The sequence below is a fragment of the Colletotrichum paranaense genome (assembly GCF_030867605.1).
Source record: "Colletotrichum paranaense strain IMI 384185 chromosome Unknown Scaffold_7.1, whole genome shotgun sequence".
Classification (NCBI taxonomy): domain Eukaryota; kingdom Fungi; phylum Ascomycota; class Sordariomycetes; order Glomerellales; family Glomerellaceae; genus Colletotrichum; species Colletotrichum paranaense.
The window spans coordinates 1,247,554-1,269,502 of NW_026848965.1; the positions used below are offsets into that span (position 1 = coordinate 1,247,554).

The 21,949-nt window shown below is 53.4% G+C and overlaps 8 protein-coding genes across 8 annotated transcripts; 5 read left to right on the forward strand and 3 right to left on the reverse strand.

Annotated features, from left to right (window-relative positions):
* Window positions 1-475: 475 nt before the first annotated feature.
* CPAR01_09236 (uncharacterized protein) lies at window positions 476-2,852 on the forward strand (the record flags this gene model as incomplete). The annotated part of the gene is made up of 6 exons (XM_060493501.1): window positions 476-498; window positions 558-684; window positions 744-874; window positions 930-1,210; window positions 1,263-2,260; window positions 2,310-2,852. 6 exons carry the CDS (start codon window positions 476-478, stop codon window positions 2,850-2,852), a joined length of 2,103 nt encoding a protein of 700 aa, XP_060347631.1.
* A 934-nt stretch (window positions 2,853-3,786) lies between these two features.
* CPAR01_09237 (uncharacterized protein) lies at window positions 3,787-4,269 on the forward strand (the record flags this gene model as incomplete). Its single annotated transcript, XM_060493502.1, has 1 exon — window positions 3,787-4,269. The coding sequence occupies one exon, from the start codon at window positions 3,787-3,789 to the stop codon at window positions 4,267-4,269; it is 483 nt and encodes a 160-aa protein (XP_060347632.1).
* A 587-nt stretch (window positions 4,270-4,856) lies between these two features.
* On the reverse strand, window positions 4,857-8,302 carry CPAR01_09238 (nitric oxide synthase; the record flags this gene model as incomplete). Its single annotated transcript, XM_060493503.1, has 5 exons — window positions 4,857-6,965; window positions 7,025-7,163; window positions 7,220-7,533; window positions 7,589-7,766; window positions 7,821-8,302. 5 exons carry the CDS (start codon window positions 8,300-8,302, stop codon window positions 4,857-4,859), a joined length of 3,222 nt encoding a protein of 1,073 aa, XP_060347633.1.
* A 1,447-nt stretch (window positions 8,303-9,749) lies between these two features.
* On the reverse strand, window positions 9,750-10,242 carry CPAR01_09239 (uncharacterized protein; the record flags this gene model as incomplete). Its single annotated transcript, XM_060493504.1, has 2 exons — window positions 9,750-9,940; window positions 10,005-10,242. 2 exons carry the CDS (start codon window positions 10,240-10,242, stop codon window positions 9,750-9,752), a joined length of 429 nt encoding a protein of 142 aa, XP_060347634.1.
* A 1,243-nt stretch (window positions 10,243-11,485) lies between these two features.
* Window positions 11,486-15,275, reverse strand: CPAR01_09240 (GMP synthase; the record flags this gene model as incomplete). Its single annotated transcript, XM_060493505.1, has 20 exons — window positions 11,486-11,581; window positions 11,640-11,712; window positions 11,808-11,827; window positions 11,880-11,905; window positions 11,983-12,019; window positions 12,071-12,178; window positions 12,232-12,315; window positions 12,499-12,528; window positions 12,650-12,857; window positions 12,902-13,133; window positions 13,187-13,385; window positions 13,572-13,577; window positions 13,633-13,655; window positions 13,780-13,870; window positions 13,934-13,956; window positions 14,022-14,108; window positions 14,174-14,225; window positions 14,353-14,459; window positions 14,512-14,692; window positions 15,225-15,275. 20 exons carry the CDS (start codon window positions 15,273-15,275, stop codon window positions 11,486-11,488), a joined length of 1,734 nt encoding a protein of 577 aa, XP_060347635.1.
* Window positions 15,276-15,858: 583 nt separating this feature from the next.
* CPAR01_09241 (uncharacterized protein) lies at window positions 15,859-16,965 on the forward strand (the record flags this gene model as incomplete). The annotated part of the gene is made up of 3 exons (XM_060493506.1): window positions 15,859-15,876; window positions 15,932-16,112; window positions 16,199-16,965. 3 exons carry the CDS (start codon window positions 15,859-15,861, stop codon window positions 16,963-16,965), a joined length of 966 nt encoding a protein of 321 aa, XP_060347636.1.
* A 1,924-nt stretch (window positions 16,966-18,889) lies between these two features.
* Window positions 18,890-19,605, forward strand: CPAR01_09242 (uncharacterized protein; the record flags this gene model as incomplete). The annotated part of the gene is made up of 2 exons (XM_060493507.1): window positions 18,890-19,332; window positions 19,392-19,605. The coding sequence occupies 2 exons, from the start codon at window positions 18,890-18,892 to the stop codon at window positions 19,603-19,605; spliced, it is 657 nt and encodes a 218-aa protein (XP_060347637.1).
* Window positions 19,606-20,583: 978 nt separating this feature from the next.
* On the forward strand, window positions 20,584-21,875 carry CPAR01_09243 (Mov34/MPN/PAD-1 family protein; the record flags this gene model as incomplete). The annotated part of the gene is made up of 3 exons (XM_060493508.1): window positions 20,584-20,637; window positions 20,762-21,240; window positions 21,308-21,875. 3 exons carry the CDS (start codon window positions 20,584-20,586, stop codon window positions 21,873-21,875), a joined length of 1,101 nt encoding a protein of 366 aa, XP_060347638.1.
* Window positions 21,876-21,949: the final 74 nt, after the last annotated feature.

The following is a 21,949-nucleotide window of genomic DNA, read 5'->3' on the forward strand; positions in this document are numbered from 1 at the left end:
TTCCAAGCGGGCAACAGGTTCCCAGTCCTAGACTCCTGGCACACGTACGGAGCACGGAATACGGAGCAGGTAAGTAAGTACCTATCTGAGAAGGATACAGAGAGTCGTGGAGTCCAAGCTTGCCCGCAGTGCCTACCGTCACCACCTACCTACCTTCTTTTCCCAAGTGTCCAGTTCACGCCGCACGCCGCAATCCCACCTCCAAGTCCACCTTGCACAAGCTGTGCACTTCAATCCTCCATCCCTCGTCAATCTCACCGACCACACCTCGAACCGCCTCCAATCACCAACCTCCATCCCTCTACTCCCAGCCATTCTCTCGAGCGTGCGGGCCAGAATCGCTCATAGGCGCCTTCTCCTGCGCGCACACATGCATCGAATCGTTCGCTCATAACAACGTATCCAGTCCATCCTCATCGAGAACGTTGCTTCCACACTGCGCGCCGCCAAAGCTTGACACGCAACAACCGCCGCCATGGTTGCGCCGGCTGTGCCCGAGTTAGTCTACCATCCCCATTCCATCCGTTCACTGCTTCTAATTCTAATCTGTTTGCCAGGCTTACCGAGGAGATTCTCTCTGAATCAATTGAAGCCCGAACCGAATCCCTCATCTCCCTTCGGGAGCTTGGCCCTCCCGATCTTGTCCATCTCCTGAAGCAGGCCACGAGAAACCCTGGCAAGCAGGTAAATGATAATCCACATCCAACAAACCTATAGCTGTGCTAATTAGCATCCTGCTGTAGATCGGAGTCTACCACCACGTCACCGGCGTCGACGCTTCGTCCTCGGCCAGTCTTGCTGCCTACATCAACACCCTGACCTACCGCGAGCATGGCCAGGCTGTGCAAACGAAGATCTCGGAAGGCCTCTACTGGTACGCGAACCTTTTCAACATCAACACAGAGTTCAAGTAGCTAATTCCCTGCTAGCTGTTACAATGCCTTCTCTCGGCTCGACATGCGAGTTCATGTAACGATCCCTGGAACCGTCGAAAGCTACTGTGTGGACGAGCGAGGCGAGAAGCGCAAGGCGACGGATGACTTGTGGCTGGAGACCTACCTGTGCAGTGTCCTTCGAGCCTACTCTTACGCGGATGATGGTAGCGGAGAGACGATTCGGAAGATTATGGGTGTGCGCAGATACAACCCTGTTACCAACACCGAAACCGAACACCGCTTCCTCGGCGCCGCCGAGCAGCTTTTCTTCCGAGGTACCCATATATTTGAGAACATTTCAGGGTTTCTGTGCTAATGGTATCGTAGGCTGGCAGCTGGGCTCAGACTCTGTCGTTCAAGTGCCGAACAATGTCTCGAACCACCTGACCGCAGGTCTCTTGAAATACTTCCAGACCACGGGACGCCATGCTTCCGGCATCAACCTCTTCGAGAAACTCAGAGACCAAAACATCGAGGTCTCCTCCCTCTTGGCCAAGGTCCTCTTCATGGGCAACGAGGAAGTCCAAGGTGTTAAGGTGCTGCATCAGGCACTCAAAGAGTCGCCGATGGACTATGTTATGCTCGATACGCAAGCCGAGTTCCTCCTCAGAAAGGCGCAGACAGCCGCAACGCCAGAGTTGAAGGAAGAGAGACTTCGCTTGGCCCTGGGCTGCGCCGACCGCAGTACCATTGCCGCTCCTAGTGAATTCGGCACATGGGCGAGACTGGCGCAAGTCTACGTGGCAATGGAGGACTGGGAGAATGCCCTGACCATCCTCAACTCTTGCCCCATGTTCACATACCAGGACAAGGACGCGCCTCAAATGCCTGAGCCGAAGGATGTTCACCTCCCAACTCTTCCCGAGACCCGCTTGGATGAGATCGACAGCGAACCCGAGTCTAGATACTCTGAGCAGGTCGATGCTAGTCTCCTGAACCTTCGTGCTTCGGTTTATAAGGGAACCTTCAAGCAGGCTTACGGCATCCTGACCGAGATGACTTCAAAGATTGGATGGGATCAGCTTCTCAAGATTAGAAGCACAGTCTTTGTCATGGAGGACGAATACCGCTCCGAGAAGCAGGAAACCTCGCAGCCTCAGCGTAACCCCAGCACCGACGGCCTTCGTGGAACCCCAGACCCGACGACAAATGGCGACCGATCAGACTCGGAAAGTGACGACGAAGAGGGAGATGAGGAGAAGAAGGCGAAGCCAGCGGATACTGATTCTACTGCCGAGACATTGGCACCAAATGGACAGACAGAGGCTGTGGAGAAGCCTACCCATGCCATCGACCCTGGTGAACTGAAGGGCGATGCGGAGAATGTAAGTGTTCAGTCTTCCCCTTGGCTGAAGCCAAGTTAACGCTTATCAGGGTGCGCAGACCGACGACCATCTCTCTAAGCTGAACAACAAGCGGCTTTGCGAGCGCTGGCTTGACAGCCTCTTCATGGTGTTGTATGAGGATCTGCGCGTCTACACGATCTGGCGCACACAGATGGCCCAGTATCGCGCGCAATCCATGCAGTATAAGAAGTCGGCTGAAGAGTGGGAAATTCTAGGCTCTCTGGCGGAGAGACTTCAACACCCAGAAGAAGCTGTCGAGGCCTACAGAGCGTGCCTCGCCGCAAGATTCAGCCCCAAGGCCTTGACTGGCATCCTTCGCGTGTTTGAGGAGGGCAAGAACACTCGCGAAACGGTCGCGTCGGTCATTCGTCTCGTCACCTGGCAGTACAGATGGTACTCTGAGTTCTCACCAGAGCTCCTCCATACAGTTCGGACACTCATTGAGGACGAGGGTGCAGTCAAGATCAGAAGCATCATCCAAGCTACCAGCCTCCCTCAGAACGTGCTCGATCTGACCCATCACTATGCTGCACTATGCGCCACTTTCCGCAGCAGCGGCACCGACGGTTAGTTTTGGGCGTTCTTCTGAGCCAGGGGCCGAGCAATAGCATCGGCAATAAGGCGTTGATGAATCGGAGGGATTTTGTGGTTCAAGATTTTCAAGCCTAGGATGTGATTTGCAGGATGCAGCTGGGCACTCACATGTCCCACCATCACAGCGTGCATCGAAGTCATCTTGAAAGCACGCTGTGCTGGCTTTGATTGAAAAAAAGAAACATAGACCACCCTTACTTGGGGTTCAGGGCTATAACGCAGAGTCAAATGATACCTAGTTCTTCACTTGAAAGATGAGTTCAGATTGGGCAATGTGAAGTGAATAAAGAGGTTGTATGCTGGATGCGAGCTTACAACAGAATTCTAGGCTGGCCAGCACTGGGCCTCAACAGCTTTCCGGAGCAAAGTGCCCGAAGGAACGGAGCACACCGGGGCCGGCCCGCTCACTCAGATTCATCCTATGTATAGCGCCGATCACGCAGCAAAGCTTTAAAGGGGTACTGATATCACCCCTACGTCAAACTGTGGATTTTCTGTTTTAATCATGGCTGCATCGAGGGTCTCTGGAGTTTGGACGATAATGCGGTGGCGGCATACCATCCGGCCAGTTCGATCAGTGTCGATGAGATATCGATGAGATAAAACCGTCCCCACCAGCACCACATTTTGGCGGATGCAGTGATTTCATCGCACAGCGATGGGTGATATCACGAAGATGACGTCGCCAGGTTTGACATGAGACGGCAAGCCTGAATGAGACTCGACGAAGACTACATAAGTTGATGATTGCAGACCGTGGAATGCCTATTCATCATTGCAATCTCAAGCAAACCAAACCTCCAAACACAACCTTCAAACAACTGGTTCATAAGCACCTGCTATTTCATTTCACTTATACCCAACATTTCAAACCACGACTCAACCCAAATCCTACAATAACAACATACAAAATGGCACCCTCAAAGGATCAGCTCATGGAGACGGCAGCTCAGGCCCAACTCGACATGAACACATACCAATCCAAGACGGGCGCCGCCCGCCCCCAGGGCAACGACGACGCCGGCGTCTCCAACATCCAGACGGAAAACCGCTTCCCGGGCGCCACCGTCACCGTGCAGGGCGACCCAATCAACAACGTCTCGTATAAGCCCGAGCAGCCGCCCAAGAACCCGGCCGACAACGACGACGACGTCGTCCCCGCCAAGAAGATTTCTTCGCTCGGCACACAGGACCAGAAAGATGATATCTTGCTGCAGGGCGAGGGTGCCGTGCGGAATAATGTGGGCACTAAGGCGCCTGGTGTTGGCGGGGAGAAGTTCCGCGGTTCGGATTACTATGTTCCTGAGAGCGTGCCGGATAGCATCTCGGCGGAGGGGAACATTGCGCCTGAGAGCGTGACGCAGGCTTCTGCTGAGGCTGAGAACCCTCGGTAAAGGGTGAGGGTTCGGGAGTCTGATAGGGATTACTTTTACGGATGGAAGGATACCAAGCATTGTATGGTTATTATGATCATGATGTACAACAGTTATGAATCTGCCGAAAGGCTGTAAATCAAATGCACATCTGCAACGCAAACTGGAAAAGCGCAAGTGGGAAGAAAGTTACATGCCTGAGTGGAATGGTGACCAGATGTTCTGGACGATAATCTGGTCTCGATTATAGGGTAATGAAGGCCCGGCCATCCGAAATGCATTTTGATTGCATTCAAAAAAAAAAAAAAAAAAAAAAAAAAAACCACATTCAGAAGAAACTACGCAGACCTAAAAGCACAAGTAAAGCCCATTTACAGCATTTATGGTGGCACATGAAGACAGAGTTGTTGGGCAAGTTGATTGAATTTTGATATGACTTTTCATGAAGTACTTCTGCATAAAATATTCGACTATTCCCTCATCTTGTGACAAGATGAAATCCGCCAACGCCTCGCTTCGAATCGATCCAATCCGCCGTCTAATTCATAATGCGCATGCCATGATAAAAAAGAAAAAAAGGAAAATGAGAAAAGAATCAAGAAACGCCCTCAAGTAGCAGGCTGGTAAACATCAGCAACAAACCGATCGCCCAACACCTCCCTAGCATCCCGACCCAACACCTCGCTCAAATTGTTCAAGAAATCATCAACGGCCCTCGGCCTAGCGCACGCAAACACGAGAGCGCCATCCTCGATGTTCTTGACCAGCTTCTCCCGGACACCAGCCTCGAGCATCGCATCCTGCGCCCTCCTCTTCTCCTTGTTACTCCCCGTCAACCTGAGGATATCAAGAATGCCCGCCTCGCTTGCTTCCTGCACCGCTTCGCGCACGAGAGACTCGTCGGCCGCCTTGAAGCCAGCGAAGAGGCTAATCGCGGGTCCCTTGGTGGACTTGTCGCCCGAGGACCGAAGACGCTGGAGACGGTTCTGCAGGAGTCCGCGGACGGGGGCCATGCCGGATCCCGTTGTGAACACGATCATCGGCTTGTCCTGGTTCTCGGCCATGGCCTGCAGGTGCGATGAAGGGCGGATCTTGCAGGTCGCGGCACCAAAGGTCTCGAAGCAGTTGAGGTACTTGTCCGAGAACTTGCCGTTGGGGTGGTGCTGCACCAAAAGATCCAGCGTGTTTCCATTCTTTTGCTTCGTTCTCGAACCGTCAGAGGCAATGGAGTATTCCCTCGGTTGGATCGTCGGCATCGCGTTGCACAGCGCATCCAGCGTCACGGTCTGTCTCCAGTTGGCAGGAATCTGGTGGACCACATTCTCAATAGGAACCTTGGCCAACGTCTCCGGCTGAGGAAGAGACAGCCACTCTGCCCACTGTGTAGACTTGAAAGGCTGGTCCAAGTCGGCAAACCGCTGGAAGAACTCGCCTACGGTAGGCTCACCGGGAAGACTAAGCCGCTCTTCGGCCTGCACGCCGAGAGCGCCCAGGACGCGAGACACCTTGTTCTGGGAGTTTGGCGGCAGAATCCAGACGCTGCCCATGGTCGGGTACTCGCGATCGCCCAGGTCGAGGGTGACCCTCTTCATGCCGTCCGCGGCGGTGCCAAGGACAGGCTGTCCGACGACCTTTGCCTGAAACCACGGACGGGTGTCAAAGGGTCTAACCTGGCGAGCGGTCCGCTGCACGTCACCCGTCTTGTTCTCTTCTTGTGGCGGGCTTGACTTTTGGAGCCCCGTGAGAACCTGATCGAAGAACTGGCCGAGGACGGACCACGGAGGGTTCTCTGTCGCGGTGTCGGCTTCGCGCATACCAATGAGTCTCTGGGCATCACCTTTGCTCAGAAGCTCTTCAATGTCCATGGCGGCCTGGTTATAGGTATCGGCGTACTCGAGGGAGCCGTTTGCAAAGATGGCATACTGGCACGATATGGCCTTGGGATTCCTCGCCAGCGCGTCGGCGAAGGCCTTGCCGTTCTGTGGGATCTCACCGCGACCCGTCGTGCTGGCGACGATGACCAGCACGTCATCGGGCTCGACCATGGAGATGGGCAGGGCGTTGAGCGTGCACGGCACCACGACGGACCCCAACTTGGGGTTGATGTCGCACGCGTGCTGCAGCTGCGCGCACAGCCTCTTGCAAAGCTTGATCGCGACGTTGCCCGAGCTGCAGAATCCGATGTAGATCCTGCGCCCGGGCCCCCGGGGGCTTAACGGCGTCAGGGGCGTGGTGGGCCTGAAGGCCTGCTGCTGCTGTTGCTGCGAAGCCGGAGGAGGGATGGGGAGAAACGTCGACGGGGAGGAGGCGGTGCCGAAGGGGGAGACTGGCGTGACGGGCCTCGTGAGGGAGATGGAGGGCACCACGGGGATGGAGATGTTGAGCTTCGTGTCCGAGGCGTAGTGGTGAGAAGGCCGCGCCGCGGGGCGGGCCTGTCGCTGCCGGCGCCAGGCCTTGATGGGATCTTGGGCGTGGCGGCAGATCAAGGGCTTTGGTTGGTAGTTTGGTGAGCCGCCGCGGTGCCAGATGGGAATGATGGATCCTTGAGGCGGTGCCAGCCAGTACGGGTCAGAGGGGAGGCGGAAGCCGTTGTTCATGAGGTGCTCGTCATCGAACTGGGCGAATTGCTCGGCCGCGCCAAGGGAATCTGACATTCTGACACCGGCCTGAGCGAAAGACCAGTATGTGGCGTAGTTGAGCTCGAGCTGCGCGCGGGACTGGTTGGCAATGTTAGCAGACGCATCTCAGATGTAAGCAATATGTAAGAGATGCTTACCAGCACCGCCAGACGCTCGTAGTCGGGGAGGTCATCTACATCGCCATCGACCAAGCCAATCGCCTTGGCGACCTGCGGAAGCGCGTTGTAGCGGAAGGAATCTGCGAGGTTGCGAACACCGATCTCAGCGTCCATGAACCTGCGTTTGCTTTGTCAATGATGTAATTCTTGCACCTCAAAACAAGTTAAACTCACCATCCAATAAAGGGCGCAGCGGTGTACTGGACACCGCCGATACTGAAGCCAAGGCGGCTGAGTGCCGGCGCGGGAACCCAACGCAGGCCAAGGGTCTCGAGCTCAGGGTGCTTGGGATGGCGGATATGTACCAGAGGGAATGCGTCCTTGGGGAGCTCGGTGATGACGGGCTCTTCTCCCTCGGCCATGGTGACGAGGGGAAGCAGATCCCATTGTGAGCGGAAGCGCGGCGGTGTCCAGCCGAGCTCGATGATGGCGTTTGTGAGTTCCACGTTGGCGGGGTCTCCGAGGATTGTGCCGTTTGATTGTTGGTACTTGGCCGTGTTAGTCAATTGATCGGTTCTCATACTGGGAGGTAGAAAGACTTACCCCTGCAAAGGACAAGAGTTGTGAGTTCCAGATCATGGGACCGCGGCTGTCAATGTCTCTGGGAGGGAAGACAAAGACTGTCGGGTTGATTTCACCCGAGTTGTAGGCCACTCTCAAGTTCTCAATGAGAGTCTCGGCCATCTTTTTGCTTGTGCGAACATGTCTCAGGTCGCATAGCCTGCCAAAGACTGTTAGTAATTAACTCGACATCACATCAGAATCTTTCTCATACCTCAAGTTGCTATACTCTGATCGCATGATGCACTTCCGAGCATGCTTCCAAGCCGTCCGAAGCCCGAACTCGAGTTCTTCAAAAGTCTGCGTCCAAAGACCACCCACCAAGCCAACCGTTGCTGCCGGTGGCGCCTCCGATCCGCATTCGGACGCCGTTGTGAACTTGCCCTCTGTCGAGTTCTTTTGAATCTCCTGAAGGACCTCGTGTGCCCGGTGGTGAAGCTGCTCCGTGTCAATGAGACTGTCCTTGTACATTTGCTGGAGGAAGTCGAGCGCATCCTCGCGGACTTGGGCGTAGGACTGATTCCGGCCAACGCGCTCCTCGTCCATGTGCGTCATCCGACCGGACTGGCAAAACTTTGTCGTGCAGCCCGTCGAAGAGAGAGATGGATATTGTGAGCGGATGTTGGCGAACTCTTGTTCCGCTGAGATTTGCCGCGGCGGCTGGGCGAGCGTGCCTTGAAGGAATGGACACGCCATTTTGTTGTGTGTGAGTTTGTGTGTAAGTATGTAAGTTGAGATTGGTAAGACAGGGATGTCGACCGGGGAAGTCGAATACTACTACTTCTTCTTTTCCCCTAAGACTTTTGAGGGTACGGAACCCAAAGAGGCTTAAAGTATAGAAGTGAAAATAAGGTATAGTAACTTTAGTGTGTCTGTAGATCGGTGGTATTCCAAGTGCGAGTCAGAGTGGAGTCTTTGAGTGAAAATTGGTGATGGCGGCATCGGCATCCAAGCGAATGACTAAGTTTAAGCGCCAGTTAAGTGGTTGTTGATGATCTTCCAGACGGGAAAGCCAAAAAAAAAAGAGTGGACGAACCCTCCAACTTTATAACGCTCCAATGTAAAACAAAGGGAATAAAGGACAATAGACTCCAGACCAAAGAAATCTTAGGACGACTTAGTGTTTTGGAGAGAGCTGAGCCCTGCCGTGGACGTCCATCTTTCTGATTTGGCTTTGCATCACCGTCTGATATTGGACACACTGGTTCCCCTTCCTTCTGGAGCAGCCACATGGGCCCGCTTCCCTCCAACAAAATGGTTGCACATCAGTCAACCTCGTGCTCGAGGTAATACAATCAACAACCACCACTATGTGTTGAGGAGGGGTGGTACATGCTGTCTCAGGCAGGCTGGTGCAACTTGGGCTGAATCCATTGGCAAGGGCTGGTTGTCGAGAAATGTTGTTCAGCCCCCGAATAAAGGGGCAAGCTGTATGGTTCCCAAAGCCACCGCAATGTCAACACTTGTTCGTTTACGAAGCATGGGGATTTTGCACACGAGGCAGTAAACGGGCATTGGATTTTACGAAAGTGGGGGATGACGGCGATGAGAGCGTCCTAGCGCTGCCATTCCATCTGACATGGAGGGCAGTCCTCGGGACCGATATTGTTAGCTGGCCGAAATGTTGTTGGTGAGGAGGAGGCTGAGCTGAGGAATCTCTCACTTCTCACTTACAACATGCACGGCCGTTTCCCGCTCAAGTTAACCTTTTCCCAGACAAACGGCTTCAATCGTCGATGAGGGGTCTGTCTCTCTCTGTCTGGTGTTTGGTTTGTGTTCTAACCCTCACACTCTCTCTCTCCCAAAACCTCGGCCCAAGAACCAGTTACACGGTACCGATCCATCGGAGTACACAGACGTACGGCACCGATTGAGTAATTATCTGTAGATCACGATCCGCGACATTATACGCAAGAAATGACACAAAGTTGGCTAATGAATACAACTGACGGCTGACTGCAGCTTGCTTTCTGCGAATGATCGGCAACCATAGAGGCGCATTTGGGCGTAAGTCGGCAAACTCGAAGGAGTGTATCCTCCGGACCAACACTCAGCCATGCTGAGTGAGGCGATTCACACCCACCAGTCGTGAAATGTCTCCCATTCGGCGATAGGCGCGGATGCATCACGAGACCATTGGGCCTCATCCGCCAAGTGTGTGTGTGTTCGCTAAGTGTGTGCGTGTTATGTGTGTGCCTCTCTCGTCTGTCATACGGCGTAATTTATTGCCAATTTCTCCGCGGCCGAATCTTGAGCGCGCAACTCGCGTGGCTCGCCAACGCCATTGCATGAGACTCTTCAAGCCATGGCTGCCTTTCAAGACCTCAGCTGGGCCTGGACAGTCAGCCCATTTACCCCCCGTGATGGCTAATCCTGGCCTTCCATCGTTGAAACTAACGATTTCGAAATGTAACAGAAACCCTTTTGGAATGTTCTATCGAGCCCGTGGCGTTGTCTCTGTTCGGATCCCGGGTTGCGAATTTCGTCCCCGGAGGCCACGAGGAGGCGATATATGAATGTGGGGATACAAGACTCCAAAGAATATAGTGAGGCGCTGATCTAGAAGGCCTCGAGGTGGACGAGGACGGGCTATCGAACGTGAATATCGCGTGGAGACCACGCCTTCTTGCCCTCATTTGCTCGTCTTCTTCGCAGCTGGAGCCGAGGTGGCTGAGATTCGTGATCCAAGACAGGAGCAGGAAACGAGGCAAAACCTGAGTCCATCTTCCCCTTGTTCCTGAGGCGCTCGCCTCAACTTTTCAGCAGCGCCTTGTTGGAAGACCACATGGCAAAGGAGTCAACACAACAATCTGAGAACGGGGCGCGTTTCGTGCGACGTTGCGAATTGTGGGATTTTCTAGAACAGAGTAAAGCTGCTTCCAATATCAACTTATTCGGTCGCGAAAAGAGAGTCTGTCGTTCTCTCTTTCTCTTACATGACACCAAATTTCGTGAAACCCAACTCGAGATGTCAAGGCGGTGGCACAGCATGGAGATGGGACCGCCCTGCCCGGATGAGATCTGCAAGACCGAGCTTGACAGCAAGCAGACCCGGGTTTTCTTGCAGGGCAAATCCGCAGTCGGCGGGCCTTGAAAATCTGCCTTCCGTATCTTGCTGGTGCTTCCAGGTTAATTGTATGGTGCTGTTGGGGCGTTTCGGCCGATGACCGGCGGTGCAGCTTGACGTGCCGCTGCTGCATCGTTGAAAGAGGCTTTCGAGGCGGTGCGACATCGCCAAGGCTGGAATGAAGACCTTCCAGAGACGAATGACACTCGTCACGTCGTAGATGTGCAGCAAAGATGCTCAAGGTTCTTGGCTCTCAGCAGAAACCGAGGAAGTTCTCCTCCATCATTGGTGTGATTTGGGTTGGACGCCAGCGAATTCAAAGTGGTGTTACCGGCACATCTGTTTCTGTTAGCGGGATGGTTTCGCAGACTAGGGAGATCGACATGCGCGGACTGCTGACTAGCTTGGGCACGCCAAACAGTGTCTGTTTTGGCCATTGCTGGATCGCAAGCTATCTTGCTTTCACGTTGGTTGCGGTCGAGAGAAGAAATTGACGACGTAGAAGTCGTCAAAATGCCCCATGAGATGCAATCTGAGCAATGACGATGCGAGGTGAAAACACGAAGACGGACAATAGAAATCTTGTCCAACGTGGCTTGTGCGGCAACATTCTAGTTCGTCCTCGCGGATAACCCATGCCATGGTTCGGCTCGACTGAATTTCACCGAGGGATCCAAAGTTTTGACGAAAAAAAGACGTGAGTTTGCAAGCTTGAGTCTACTTGTTCTATCCAAAATTCCCAATTTTTACTCTGTTCTCAGTTAGCGGTGGGTTCTAACGAGTACCTGCAAAGATGAGACAGGTGATTCAAGCTACGAACCCATTTCGATCGTTCCGGGGGGCTTCGACGTGATGTCGTATGTGCAGCGGGCGACGCCGTCAACTTCGTTGATGATACGGGTCGAGATCTGAAGGATTCAAAGTCAGCAACCATAAATAATGAAGAGGAGGAGGAGCTAGTCATACCCTCTTAAGGAGGTTGAAGTCGAACTCGTAAGGCTCCGCGGACATGAAGTCCAGAGTCTTAACGGCGCGGAGACTAAGAATGATTGTCAGTTGATTGATCGGGGGAGATGACCAGGGAGACAAGCAAGCAAGGTTGCTAGCAGGAGGCGCTTTAGTGATGGCGCTTACATGATAATGTAGCCGTAAACCTAGGAAAGTCAGTCGTCTGCTTTATGCACATATCGGAAGGGAGGGACATACTCTGGCATCACCTTGAACTCCAACAGCTGCAAAGACATCATTCGTTAGCAAAGAACCCGGCCGGTGTGACGGATTTTGAACACCAAAAAGTCTGGCAACGTACCCTTGTTGGAGTCCACAGCAGCATATGCTTGGGACATCTACAAAATGGTAAGCGACTATCCCAGGAAAATCAAAGGGCTGACACTCACCTCATTGTAGATTCCGGCTTCCTTGATCATAGAAATGAAAATGTTGTCGGCAGCACGGGCAATGGCGACTCTCTCGGGTGTCACCTCTCCAATAATGCGGATGGCAATCTGACTGGTGTTAGACTAGCTACGTGTTGGACGGCTGGCGATCTGGTACTTACACCGGGGCCGGGGAACGGGTGACGCATGACCAGATCTTGGTGGATGCCCAACTGTCTGCCGAACTCTCTAACCTCATCCTTGAACTATTTGCGGGAGTCAGTATGGGACGTAGAAAATACTCTAAGCGAGAGCGAAAATGCAGTGAAAGTGCGACGCAGTTTCGTGTCGGCCAAATAGACACAACCCCGCTTTGAGTACATGTCCTACTGTCATCCGAGTGTGACAGATCACAGGATGAGGACGGAAGAGGATTTGGGGAAACGAACCAATTCTCTGAGGGGCTCGATAAGTTTGAGCTGCAAGAAAGTCAGCTAGAGTAAACAAAGGACAGAAAATGGAAGCGGTGTGGTCTAGCGACCAGGGAAGCGGAAGACCTCCTTCCCGTAAACACTCCAGCCGCTTCAGAAGAATCTTTACCTTCATCTTCTCCGGAAGTCCGCCGGTGTTGTGGTGAGATTTGATAGTCGCACTGGGTCCCTTGAAGGAGAGGGACTCGATAAGATCGGGGTAAAGTGTGCCCTGGAGGAACCAAGTGATGGGTCCGGCATTCTCGGTGTTCTCGGCCTCCTTCTCCAATCTAAGAGCCTCCTTCTCGAAAAGGTCAATGAAGGTTGCGCCGATGCTGCTACCGTATTAGAAAGGTCAATACATGTAATCAAGTGTACTGACATCTTGCGCTTCTTCTCGGGCTCGGTGACACCCTTCAGGCGGCCAAGGAACAACTCAGCTCCGTCAGCGACGGTGAGATTAATGCCAAGGTGCTTCTCAAGAGTCTCCTTGACCTGCTCACACTCGTTAAGACGCATGACGCCTATCACAATGAACTCAGTATACCGTTTTGCGCTGATTGTGGTGCTGGAGTGCTTACCGTTGTCGACGAGGATGGCGTGGAAGCGGTCGCCTGATGAAAGATTAGTCTCCCCCCGAGCTTCTTGGATGAGCATCCAGTCATACCAATCGCTTCCTTCATAAGCTTGGCGGCGACAGTGGAATCGACACCTCCAGAGACAGCGCCGATGACCTGTGCCTTGTCGCCGACAAGATGTCTGATGCGGATGATCTCCTTCTGAATGAAGTCCTCCATCACCCAGTTGGGTCTGGCGCCACTGATATCAACGGCGAAGTTCTTCAGGATCTCACTACCGCGAGGTGTCTAAGTTGCTATGTCAGTGTGTGTTCGTGTCATCAAAACTGTGCGGACGGCGTCTGAGCCGGCGGTTCTCCATAATAATCAATGGCCCCATAACGGGCTCCATGCTGATCGCCGGAATATGATCGCCGTATTTGGCGAGGAAAATGCCTCCGTACTAAGGGGGTTTTCGGAAGTTATTCAACTTACGTGCTCCTATGCAAAGTTAGTCGTATCTCTACAAAGGTTCAGGGGAATTAGTAGGACTAACCAGCTCGGGGTGGAATTGGACGCCTGCAGGATTCAGAGTATCAAGTCAGCCATAGTCCAAAGCGTAGAGACGATGATAACTGATAGAACGAGATGGCGTGGATTCGCCAGACTGCATAACGTTGGATTTTGATCGGGATCGACATACCGTAAATTGGCTTGGTCTGGTGGGCGATTCCGGCATACTCAGAGTTTGCCGTGCTTGCAACGACGGTGAATCCTTCGGGAAGAGCCACCAACTGCATTGATTTCAGAAAAACTGCTTCGGAACGTCCAAATGCTCTCTACTCTGGCTGATTTACCTTGTCGAAGTGACTCATGTATGCTACCGTGAAAGTCAGCATTGGGCAACAGAGTATGAGGGGACTTCTGAAATATTTGGAAGCTCACCTTGCATTGTCTCTCCCAGACCAGCGAAGAGGCGATCGGTGTGGGAGTTGCCGGAGTTGAGGATAGTGACATCGGCGTGACCGTACTCTGCATAATGGACAGGTCAGAGTGACTGTTCCATAATCCAACTTGATCCCCCAAAAGTGACTGACCTCGGGCCTCTCCGCGGGCCACGTTCTTGGAGTTGATTCTCCAGGCGAGTTCCTGCACATAATTAGCCGGCTATTCGTCTCGATAGAATGTACCGCCGGAGTCTTGGTGTAAGACGAGAAAGCGTCCTCGTGCAGTCGAAAGCAAGGGGGATATATCGGATCGAGCATTACCTGGCAACCGTAGCTGCACACATCGATGAGTACATGATTCCGCTACGAAGGTGTTGGCTAACATACCAGATACCCAAAATGGGAACACCGAGATCAAAGATCGCGGGGTCGACGTCTTTACAGTATCAGAAAGAGCTCTACTCTACTTGCTCAAGAGGTTTCCTTACGAGGAGAGTCCTGGTCGTAGACGGACGAGGGGCCGCCAGACAACACGATACCCTTGGGCTTGAAAGGAAGATCGGCCAGCTTGGTTGTGCAGGGCAGCATCTCAGCGTAGACCTTGAGGGATCTCAGGCGACGGAGGATGAGATGGCTGGTCTGGGAACCAAAGTCGAGAACGAGGATGGTCTAGAACGCAGTTTGTCAGTTATCTAAATGAACATGACTTTTGCAGCCCCGAAGAAGTTTGACTGTATCGACATCATTGGCGCTTGGTGACTCGTTTATTGCGGTTGTGTGGAGAATCGAGAGTTCGAGTGGAAGAGTTCGATAGGCGCGAGCTGTGTGCCAAAGCTCGTCGCGTGCCCGAGTATACAAGTTCTAGTATTGAGGAGGTTCTGCGCGGTCGGTTGACCACTGCTTTTCGACTCCTCTGATATGACTCCCACTAGGCCCTTAAGCTGTGTTGCATTCGCGCACGCAGCAGTAGTCGTGATCCAAGACTGTCGCAGGTATTTCGATTCGCGATGTCGACTCAATGCAGATATTCACGTGCATAGAAGAGTTCGGGAGGTCGGTTTCGAGGATTTCAGCACTTTTCCGAGGTACTGGCTGGTCGTGTCGGTGATCGCGATGTGTTGTGGGCAGCGGGTTCCACATAGTCAAAGTTCCTGGGGGTCGTATTGGGGGGCATTGATGAGGGCGAAGGGAGTAGACGTACGTCAAACATGTTGTGAGGCGCCTCGGCCTCGGCTTCAATAGCGCTCGCCATCTTGAAGTGCTTGCTTGCTTGCTGGAAAAGGAGAATATGCGTGTTGTTGGCGGTCGTGTTTTGCGGCGAGAAGAAAAAAACGAAGGCGGAGGAGAAAAAGTTTTGGTAAGAGTCAATCAATCGCCCGGCGCGGCACACCTGCGCATGGCGGGGGCGGGGCACTTTCTGTCCCTTATCTTATCGCTCCAGGGGTCCACCTCAGCCACCTTACAGCTCCAGCCACTCACTCACTCTACCTGACCTATCAAGGTGGTGTTCAGTGTCAATGAATTCAAGCAGTTGTAGAAGCTGAGATGTTATGTCTTTGTAGATTTATCTCTTGTGATGTTTTCTTCAAACGAATCAAGGCAGTATTATAAAGCTCAAGTAACAGAACTCCAGATGTAGTGAAATGAATCGTCATTTTCAGATGCCTCAGGGCAAGTACGATCAAGGGCACTGGACTGAGCCCAATTCAGCAAGGATGATGTCATTCATCGCTCCAGTGACATGGCCAAACCCGCCGAAATTTGAGGTTTCTCTCAAAGACATGAGCACTGCGTCTCATACATATAGGTGTCAAGATATTTGAGATCATTCCAAAATGTATGAGATATACGCTGTGAGTACATCCTACCTGGGGCGGTTGAGCCCTCACTCCTGACTGACAGATCCAGGCCGGTGCTGCGGCGGCGTTCACAGTAGACTGTCTCGTCTACCCTCTGGACACCATCAAGACCAGATATCAGAGCCAAGACTTTGTCAAGACGTATGCCTCGACATCAGGAAGCAAAGCGCCCCTCTTCCGGGGCCTCTACCAGGGCATCGGGAGTGTGGTGCTAGCCACATTACCGGCAGGTTAGTACACCAAGTCTCCCATACATTCTCGTGCATCACGGCGAGATACGATATGAACGGTACTGATAAGCTTGTAAACTTGCCAGCCGGGATATTCTTCGCCACGTATGAAAGCATGAAGAAAACCATCTCCAGCACTGATTTGCTCCCTCAGCCGTTTGTGCATGCCTCAGCCTCGGCCATTGCAGAGATGGGCTCATGCCTTGTCCTCGCACCAGCAGAAGTCATCAAACAAAATGCGCAAATGTTACGGAAGCAAGACAACAGTAGCAACGGTACCAGGCGATCAACTTCCCTCGAGGCCCTGCAACAAGTCACAAGTTCCGGGGCGCAGAGGCGTCTCTTCTCCGGCTACACAGCCCTCGTCGCGCGCAACCTCCCTTTTACCGCGATCCAATTCCCCATCTTTGAGCATGTGCGAAAAACAGTCTGGACCTCTCGGTCGCAAGGGAGGGCAGAGGGCAATGAGCAAGGCCTCGTAGAAACAGCCGTAGTCACGGGGACCAGCGCGGGCGCAGCGGGCGCGTTTGCGGCCTTCATCACTACGCCGAGCGACGTCGTCAAGACGCGGATGATGCTGAGCGCGGGAGAAGCAGGCGATAACAGCCACAGCAATTCGTCGCCTTCACATGTTGAGAAATCGGCGAGTCCTAGGTCGAAGCCGAAGCGCGGCAGCTTAGAGGTGACGCGGGACGTGTATCGACGACACGGCGTGCGCGGATTGTTCCGCGGTGGAGGTTTGCGTGCCGTGTGGACGGCCGTCGGCAGCGGTCTCTACCTGGGCACGTACGAAATGTCAAAGGTATGGCTCACTCGGGGCAAGGACGAATCGGAAGTTGTCGGAGGGCTGTAAGAACGGGCGGAAGAGAAGCAGCAGAAAACGTGCATATGTGAGATTAGCAGGGTGCATTTTGAGAGATAACAACCGGCGGTGACGACGGCAGGAACCTAAGAAAGTTTGCTGTAAGTGTATCTCTCCGGATACGTGTATCTATAGAATTAGGTTCCTGTTATCAGCATCAACTTAGCAAAGGCGGCAATGATACGAGATGCATGAGAGTTACGGCGTGCCAAATCGTCTGGTCGTTGTTGAAAGTCGCATATATGGTATAGGGAGACAAAGTGAAGCGACGGGAGTGATTGAGGAAAACATAAGAGTCTCCGAAACACGGCCTGAACATTGACACCCGACCACCTCATTGACAATCCAATGTTGCCGCATTGTTGGGGTGGACATTTACCCGCCAGTGCGTTGATGCCGGGATACGCCAGCCTGCCGATGCAAAAAGTTGTCGGCCAATAGTTTCGGTGTGATAGAGCACAAGTTGCAACTCTGCCGGCCCCTAAAAAGTCAGAATGCAGAGATGAAGGCAAAAAGATACGCACCGCGGCACCTTGAGGGCTCCCACAAGCTTTTGCTTCTTTTCCTCCTTTTACCTACCATACCTCGACCAACGTTGCCAAACCATCCCATCCACCTCACCCTCAACCTTTTTGTTAGCCTTACGGCTAGACGTTTTGGGCCCAGTGTAGCGTCAGTGAAGAATGCGGGGGAACTCGCTGCTCCAACTCGTCGTTTGGGCTTCTAAAGCAATACCACCGCCAGAACCAAATCCAGCCAGGCTTGGCCATCCGTTCTTTTCTCCAGAGACGGGCGAGCCATCCTTTGTCGTTCACCCCGAGTCTTTCTGGTGAGTTTCTGGCCCCAAATTCCTATATGGATGCCCATCACTCCATGTTTTCCCCTTCTTTGGTGCTCTTGTTACGTTTCTGCTTTGACAATTAGCAAACGTAACTCAAGTGTCCCGTACTTTTTGTCTAACTCAACTCCCTTCCCTTACCGTTTTCCTCCAAAGGATCGTGCCAATAAAATTAAAAGTCTAAAAAAAAACCCGAGTCCAACCAAGTCTGAAGAGGCGCATTGCACATCATATCCAAAATTACACACGTCTCTGGCATCAGAACCACATCCGATTGCGCAATCCCTCCAAAACTGGTCGCTCCTTTGCGCCCACTGGTACCGTCCGTACTCCGTACCGAACCGCACCATCCATGGCTATCCCATGCTTGCATGCTTCCCCCCTACTGCATAGCATGCAAACGTCCGGCGAAATTCTTTTTTTTTTTCCTCTTCTCTTTTTGAGATGATCCATATCTTGGATTAGCCCGCCGTGCCCGCCTGGCTGCCCACCCGGGTCGCAGATTTGCTACCTAGGCAAAGTCCAGTCCCATGCAAAAGCCCAGAAAAAGGGGTCCCAGACTTCCCTAAGCATGGTTGAGGGATGAACACCGCTTCTTTGACCGGCACACCGGGTTGGTCAGCTGCACTTGACTCGCACCGAGTCGCTCGACGGTGTGTAAGGTGTTAGTCGCTCCCGACCCACCTGGGCTTGGGTTAGGCAATCCCATGTCGAAAAGACGTTTCCTCGACGCCCCCTGCCCGACACGTCTCTGACTCTGGATGGTGTGCTGTGCTGTGCTGTTCTGTTCTTATATTTCAGACTCGACGCTCATTTTCGTCCTTTCGTCTTTTTGGTTTTCAGATGTTTGTTGTCTTCCTGTCCCAGATAACGAAACACCATAACGTAGCCTCAACTTGTGCTGAGCCGAGTCTGCCCCTTACACCACTCGCTCGTTGCTTCACCCACATCATTTCTCGGCAATCTTGAACGGCAATTCCTTCAAGCGCCCTCTGGGATACCTTGATCCAACAGCTCAAAGCCACCCGGGCTCTTCATTCCAGCACAATCACAGAGGCATTGCTCCGGATCATCATCATGACTGCCGTTGTGACCACGGCCCCATTGGGCGTCGACCTCCTGGCCCAAAGCATCAAGGAGAATACAGCCATTAACATAGCTGAGGTCGACATCAACAACACGGACAGATTCCTCGTCCACTCTCCCTACACAGAACCAGAGCACTTGCTAGATCTCGAGACCCTGGATGATGAAAACGCCCTCCTCGCCAGGGCGTTGTCTCAGATGGAGTGCCTCCGCGCGGACTATGCCACGGCCGGCTACGTTGAATCCTTCAATTGGGACCAAGTTCTCAGCGAGCTCAAGCGCCTCGTCCAATCCACTGGGAAAACATTCAAGGAAACTTCCTTTTACATTGTGGCATTCCGCTCGACGATCCCGCCATCAACAATCTATGAAGATCTCGGCGTTTTGGACAAGGCCGCGCATGCCGAAGCCAACCAATTCGGGGGATTCTTGAAGTAAGAGAAATGACGAGGAAATAGAGACAAAGAAGGACAAGAGACTAACTCGCCCGCAGATATTGGTTCGGAAGTCCCGACTCAGAAGGAAGAAATTTGGCAACGTGCGTCTGGCGGTCGAGACCAGATGCCGTCAAAGCCGGCCACGGTCAGGCTCATCGTCGAGCAAGTCGTGCGACAGCGTCCATGTACTCGTTCTGGAAGATTGATCGACACCGCCTCATCGTTCGTGACGGGGCCGAAAGCTGGGAGATTGTCGATTGGGTTGACTGAGAGCACCCTCTTTCAGACGGACGGGCGGGTAAAACAAAAGTGACTATTTGCGGCGTTTGGTGATTGTGAGAAAATGTCGCAATCGGACTGGTCAATGAGCAATGAGACACCACAAACAGAGCGTATGGTACGCGGCATAAGAGGGTATGACATGGGCGCACTTGAATACTTTAGCATTTTACAGCCAAGAAACCATTGGCTTTTCCTCCATAGATAGCGCAATACACAAACGCATAGATCCGACGCGCCGTACCTATCCCACCTTACACTTGCATCCAAGTGATGGTCCCGTTGCAAATCATTCTGGCTGATGGAGCGAAAGACGAGGGGATGGCGAATACTGAAGCAGGTGAGAGAGCTCGGACTCCCAGAGGTGCTGATTCACGGCTGCAATGTACCATTTTCATTTTATCGACATGTACAACCCGACATGGGCACATAACACCCCCCGAGTGATATCGCAAAATGATGCTCAGGAGCAGGAGAGTCGAATGGGTCAGGTTATGAAGAGGAAGATGGAAGGAGGGAAGCGCAGGACGACGAGATGAGACGACGTTGAATTTAAACTCGACTTGAGTGCTTTCGGCGTGGGGGCAATGAGTGGGATGCCCTCCCATTCAGGACGTGGCGTGTGAAATCTGTTACGGATCACCGTGGGAGAGAAAGACGGCGGTGTGGGTCCGTCCACGGCCGGTCCGGAGGGGTGGGCTTAAGGGAGCTCGAGGGGGTGAACATATCACATGACCTTTTCTCCAGTGAACTCTGCCGCCTGACACCGCCCGACAGCCCACAATCCCTCCCACAATTCGTTGTAGCGAAAAGTTCGATATTTCGCAACACGACGAGACGACTGCCGCCCCTCTCCTCGAATTCCGACCGCCAAGTTAACGCGACACCAACGATCCCGCAGCCGCAGACTCAAAACCAGGCCACCGAATTTTTGAACCTGCACGAAACTCTCTCGATCGTATCGCAAATATGGGTGACGTTATCAAGGAGGTACCGCTCACGGCGGTCCGCGTTGAGGCCCTTGTGAGTCCTGCCCAAATTCTGCCCCACCTCACCTCACATTGGGGCTTTATGCTGCAGTGCAGTCATGATGGAGGGATATATGGTAGAGGATGTGTAATGTCGCTAACCTCAGACGTGTCTCTAGGTGGTGATGAAAATCGTCAAGCATGGCTCCGCGACCTTCCCCACGACCGCCACCGGTTCCATCGTCGGCATGGACGCCGACGGTCTCCTCGAGATCACAAACACCTTCCAGTTCCCCACGGTCGACGTCGCAAGCACCGACAGCCACCAAAACAGCCACCAGAACGATGCCTCGGCCCTCGCTGCCGCTGCTCCCCGCCAGAAGGCCAACATTGTCTACCAGAACGACATGATCAAGCACCTGAAGGAGGTCAACGTCGACGCTAACAACGTCGGCTGGTACACCAGCGCTGCCATGGGCAACTTTGTCAACCTTAGCTTCATCGAGAACCAGTACCACTACCAGAAGGACAACGAGCGGACAGTCGCCCTCGTCCACGACGTCAGCCGCAGCTCCCAGGGCTCCCTGAGCCTGCGCGCTTTCAAGCTCACCCCGGCATTCATGGCGGCATACAAGGAGGGCAAGTTCACGACTGAGAGGTATGTTGGACTGTGTTGTAAATGAAGATTTGGAAACCGACTGGGATGCTGATATCTCTCATTATAGCCTGAAAGCCTCCAAGCTCACTTTCAAGGACATTCTCGCCGAGCTCCCCGTCGAGATTCACAACACCCACCTTCTGACCTCGTTCCTGCACCAGCTTCCCGGCCTCCCCGAGCAGGACAAGATCGAGTCGCCCAACTCTTTGTCGGATCTGCGCGACGACCCCCTCAAGCAGCAGCTCCACCCGTCGGTCGAGAACCTCGACCTCTCGATAGACCCCTTCCTCGAGAAGACGTGCGACCTCCTGCTCGAGAGCATCGAGTCTCACTACACCGACCTCAACAACTTCCAGTTCTACCAGCGCCAGCTCGGCCGCGAGCAGGCCAAGATCACGCAGTGGCAGACCAAGCGCAAGGCGGAGAACGCGGCGCGCGCGGCGGCCAAGCAGGCGCCGCTGCCCGAGGACGAGTGGCAGAGGCTGTTCAAGCTGCCTCAGGAGCCCAGCCGGTTGGAGGGCATGTTGAACGCGAAGCAGGTGGAGCAGTACAGCAAGCAGGTGGACGGATTCACGGCCAACATCAGCGCCAAGATGTTTGCCGTCAGGGAGAACCTGCTGCCCAAGCGGGCTTAGAGGGACGCTTAAGGCAGGCTTAGGTCATTATTGCGCGGCTCCGTGGATGTGGACGGACAAGAACCAAAAACGGA